The sequence below is a fragment of the Nothobranchius furzeri genome, chromosome 14, assembly GCF_043380555.1.
Source record: "Nothobranchius furzeri strain GRZ-AD chromosome 14, NfurGRZ-RIMD1, whole genome shotgun sequence".
Taxonomy (NCBI): Eukaryota; Metazoa; Chordata; class Actinopteri; order Cyprinodontiformes; family Nothobranchiidae; genus Nothobranchius; species Nothobranchius furzeri.
The window spans coordinates 28295565-28300207 of record NC_091754.1 but is presented as its reverse complement, the minus strand read 5'-3'; the positions used below and the strand labels follow the sequence as shown (position 1 = coordinate 28300207).

General features: G+C 42.1%; 1 protein-coding gene across 1 annotated transcript; it reads left to right on the top strand.

Annotated features, from left to right (window-relative positions):
- The first annotated feature begins 357 nt into the window (after positions 1 to 357).
- klf5b (Kruppel like factor 5b) lies at positions 358 to 4242 on the top strand. Its single transcript, XM_015965997.3, has 7 exons — positions 358 to 478; positions 740 to 830; positions 1222 to 1302; positions 1481 to 1859; positions 2278 to 3163; positions 3248 to 3307; positions 3608 to 4242. Exons 1-7 carry the CDS (start codon positions 358 to 360, stop codon positions 3784 to 3786), a joined length of 1797 nt encoding a protein of 598 aa, XP_015821483.2. The 3' UTR covers positions 3787 to 4242.
- The last annotated feature ends 401 nt before the right edge of the window (positions 4243 to 4643 follow it).

Genomic DNA, 4643 nt, shown 5'->3' with positions numbered 1-4643 from the left:
ATTAGAATTTATGGCTTTTATTATAGAAAATAAATAAAATAATTCATATCAGCAAAAATATAAAATATAAAACAAACATTTATATATGGGAACAGAAAAAAATACCGATGCACAAATGAAAACATATAAGTCATCCATCCATTAATTTCTGGCTGCTTATCCGGGGTCGGGCCATAAGCAGAGAGGCCCAGACTTCCCTCTCCCCACCCACTTGGACCAGCTCTTCCGGGTGAATCTTAAGGCGTTCCCCTGGCCAGCTGTGAGACAGTATCTCCAACGTGTCCTGGGTCTTCCTTTCCCGGTTGGACGTGCCCGGAAAACCTCACCAGGGAGGTGTCCTGGAGGCATCCTAACTAGATGTCCGAGCCACCTCAACCGGCCCCTCTCAAAGTGGAGGAGCAGCGGGTCTACTCCGAGCCCCTCCCGGATAACCGAACTTCTCACCTTATCTCTAAGAGAGCCAAGCCACCCCACGGTGGTATTTCGGCAGAAACATATAAGTCATTTTATACAATTTATTGTATTTATTTATTATTCATTCATTGTTTATTCTAAAAAAACATGAACTTTTAAGCTATAAATAATAACTGACCTTAAATACAAAACAAAAAGCTCAGTTACTGTGAAGTTTAGCAAATCCAACAAATGAAATGTCATTTTCTAAATTGTCATTATTATTATTTTTATTTCCTAATTACGTTCATGCCTGTGACCTGAAATGACTCCTGTGAAACTCCAGTCCAGAACGTGTTCAGTCAGGCTCTGAATGGGTGTAGTTACAGCACTTTGAAAGAGGACAAGAACGGCCTGGAGGAGCAAGTGATGGGAGTGTCAGTGTAAATGTCACCTGAAAAAAGCTCTCTCTCACACACACACACACACACACACACACACACACACACACACACACACACACACACACACACACACACACACACACACACACACACACACACACACACTGAGATTTCACTCATACATAAACTAAACGTTGTTTGACATTGCTTCTGTTGCCCAACATTCCTGCACAAAGTTTTAACACAATAGTTTAGAAAGAAAATGGTGAGAAACTATTTTTAAAGACAGATCCAACGTTTATATCTGATTTTAAAGAGGAAAGCTGTCTGGCCTACTTACAGAGAACGTTAAAATAACCGCAGGCGCAGGTTGTACCTGCTGCATGTAAAAATGAAGCACAGTGTGTTTGATGTTGAGCTGCAGGAATGTTGGCATCAAGGAAGTCCAGACAGAGCTGCAGCAGCCAGGCGTTTCTAACGCCGCACCAAGGGAAGGGAAGTCACAGTGTGTTTAAATAATATGTGAAATTTAATAGACGTTAGATTTCTGATCATTTACGATTCTATAAAATATATAAAGATGCTTTTTAAAATAATCCAGATAGCCCAAATCTGACCAGGATTTAATTTGTGACTCATCCTTAAAAACACACACTTGGCAACATGTTCGGTTTATTTTGAAGCATTTACACACCCACGGTCTTTCTTTCTTCCATTAGGTGTTTGCCCGGTTTGTTTGGTTCGGCCCCGCCCTGCAGGCGCGCTGATATCACGCAGATGCGTAATTTGACAAGCCAGCGCAAAACAGCGGAGAATGAGCGCCTGACAGCTGCTCGCTCGTGCAGCTTGTTGCCAAAGGAAGCAAGGAATTCCTCATCTGCTGGACTTATTCGTGAACGTTTAGGGGAAATCTCTGCGTTTATGGCCACTGTGAGGACTGCTGCTTGGGTTGCTCCGGAGCAAGACGCGCAGTTTCTTCAGAAGACCCCTACCGGCGACGGCCTGGGAGGCGGGGAGGGTCCGGGACAAGTGCTCTATGACAGGAGGGATGCATCCAGTCTGGTAGGTGATGGATGCATGTTCAAACCTCTCTGACTCACAGGTTTTAGTGAAAGATCCGAGGAAAACGTCTTCATTCTTGCTGATTTAAGAGTGTTGCCTCCGAGATTTGGTGCTCACTCAGATTTACTGTCTGCATTACGGAATAAGGTTGGTATGTGCACCTAATCCCTGAAATTTATAGAAGGATGCATGGGTGCAGATTATAATTTCATCCATGCATTCCCAAACAGCACAAGGGCTTGCAACAGAGGAAGAGAAGGAGTCTGCTTGCTTTTTCAGACAGATTTATGCTCTCTATTCTCTCTAAAGTCAGAAATCTTGTGGATGAGCCCAGCTCTTGTTTTAAATCTACATTCAAACCTAATTTGTTTGTATCTACACCCAGCCTGTTCATTTCCCCTCTGCTCTGCTCTCCCAGGCTACATCAGAGATGGACAGCTACTTGTGTCCGCACCTACAGGATGTTGTAAATTCCAAAATGTTGTGCAGCTTCACTCCGGAGCCGCCTTTCACCGAAGACTTCGCCTCGCCTTACAGTGTCAACATGAACCTGTTCCTTCCTGATGTCACGTGCTTGCACCCCACGGGCCCCTGCACAGCTGTGACACAAATCAAAACAGAGCCATCACTCTCCCTGACGCTCCCAGCCTGCCTAGGGGGCGGAGTACCACCTCCAGCAGAATACTCAGGTGTATTTAAAGCAGCAGACTCTCAGGACGGCGCGTTTTTCATCAAACAGGAAGTGCCAGACCTTCAGGATGTTACCATGTTTCAGCTTTTGAACACTGATTTGGATCAGCTCACTCACGAATCGCAGGTGAACCCCGGCCCTGTGACCAAGTTTGGTTTTCCTGTTCAAGGTCCAGTGCAGAATTCTGCAAAACCTGCAAGCAGGTTGCATGCTGAATGTTTACATTTAAACCAACGCTTGGGTCATGAGGTTAGACCTACTTACTGGCCACCCTCTCCACCAAACTCTGAACCTTCAAGTCCAGACAGAAGCAAGGAGCTCCTTCATAAACTCTCCCCACCTCCTTCGTATGAAGCCAGCATCGCTTCCAAGTTCCAAACCTCCACCGATCCAGGACAGACCAACAGGCCAGCAAATCAAGACCAAAATTACTCCACTGGGTTCCTTCAAAGTCCGACTTCTGGGGCAACCCAACAGTCGAGCCTGACAAAAGCTCAGAGAACACATGTTGGTCCTCCCTCTCCAGGGTTGATCCGGTCAGCTCCGGTTAAATACAACCGGAGGAATAATCCCGATCTGGAAAAACGTCGAATTCACCACTGTAACGTCCCAGGTGAGAAGGGGTGATCATATAAAGCTAGACTGTTTCTTTTTAAACATTCATTTGCAAAATGAATGAGTTCTTTTTTTATTTCAGGGTGCAAGAAAGTTTACACCAAGTCATCTCATCTGAAAGCTCACCAACGGACCCACACAGGTAAGTTACTGGCTTCTTTCTTTGGGGCTGATGGTGAGGTTGCCCTGCAGAGATGTGAAGTTGGCTCGCAGATGTTTGGCCCACATCTTGCTGACGTAAAATCACAAAAAGCCTGAAGCTCCAGCTAAAGGAGAAGATGGGACATTGAGTGATTTACGGCTCCCAGATGAGACATGATGTCACTAAGTTTCTTATTATTTGTGACATGAATTAACAACTTTTATTACGTACTTCACGTTTCTAGAAAGTTGTGTGTGTTTGTTTTGGTTGTAACTTGATTTTTTTTTTCTCTGCTGAAAGGAGAGAAGCCCTACAAGTGCTCCTGGGAGGGCTGCGATTGGTGCTTCACTCGTTCTGATGAGCTGACACGTCACTTCAGGAAGCACACCGGAGCAAAGCCATTCCAGTGTGGAGTGTGTAGTCGCTGCTTCTCCCGCTCGGACCACCTGGCCCTGCACATGAAGAGGCACCAGAGCTAGAGACGCCTCTAAAAAAAACACTTACCTTTTTTCTTCTAAAGTGGACAAAGCACTGAGAGAAAGGCGTTTACTTTTTTTATCATTTAGTCTTTATTTAAGATCTTCTCAGGAGTGCTGGCCCACCACTAATTCTCACTTTTATTTTGAAAAGATTTCTTACATTACATCTCATCACAGTGAGGCTGAAAGTAGTTAAAGAGTTAAAATTCATTTGTCAAATGTAAGAATCTGATGCTTTGTACGCCTTTATTTTGATAACATGCTTTATTAAAACAATTTTGACTTTATATCCCATTTTTTTACTATGCAGATTATATCAGCTTTGTGAAATTTAATATTTATTTATGATTAAAATTGAAGCTGCATGTATAAGTGGAAGGAAAATTGGGTTTTAGGGAATGGGTCAGAGGGAATTATATTTACTCATATCTGGATAATAAAATAACTATTTTGGGATTTGAGGATATTTTTATTTTCAACAGCCCACTAAATGTTCTCTTAACATCTAACGTCTGTCACCATAGCTGGTGCATCAACATCTAAAGCCTTGTTCTCTTTTATTTCAGGCGTTTTGCAAACATTATTAGCTCATATTGATTTTAATGAGCTAAAACTTCAAAGTTATTTTTTTAGCAAGCATTGAAACCTAATTTAAAACTTTAAATCTGAGCTATTTTCTTTGTTTTATTTATAGATGAAATAATACAAATACAAGAAAAAATGAGACCTTTTGTTTTTACATGCAGGAATTTTTTAAATAAATTTTCTATATTTTCTACAAAGTTAAAAAAAATATTTTTTTATACTTTCTGTATTTTCATTTCTATATTTTGTAACTTACAACAGGATGCCAAATA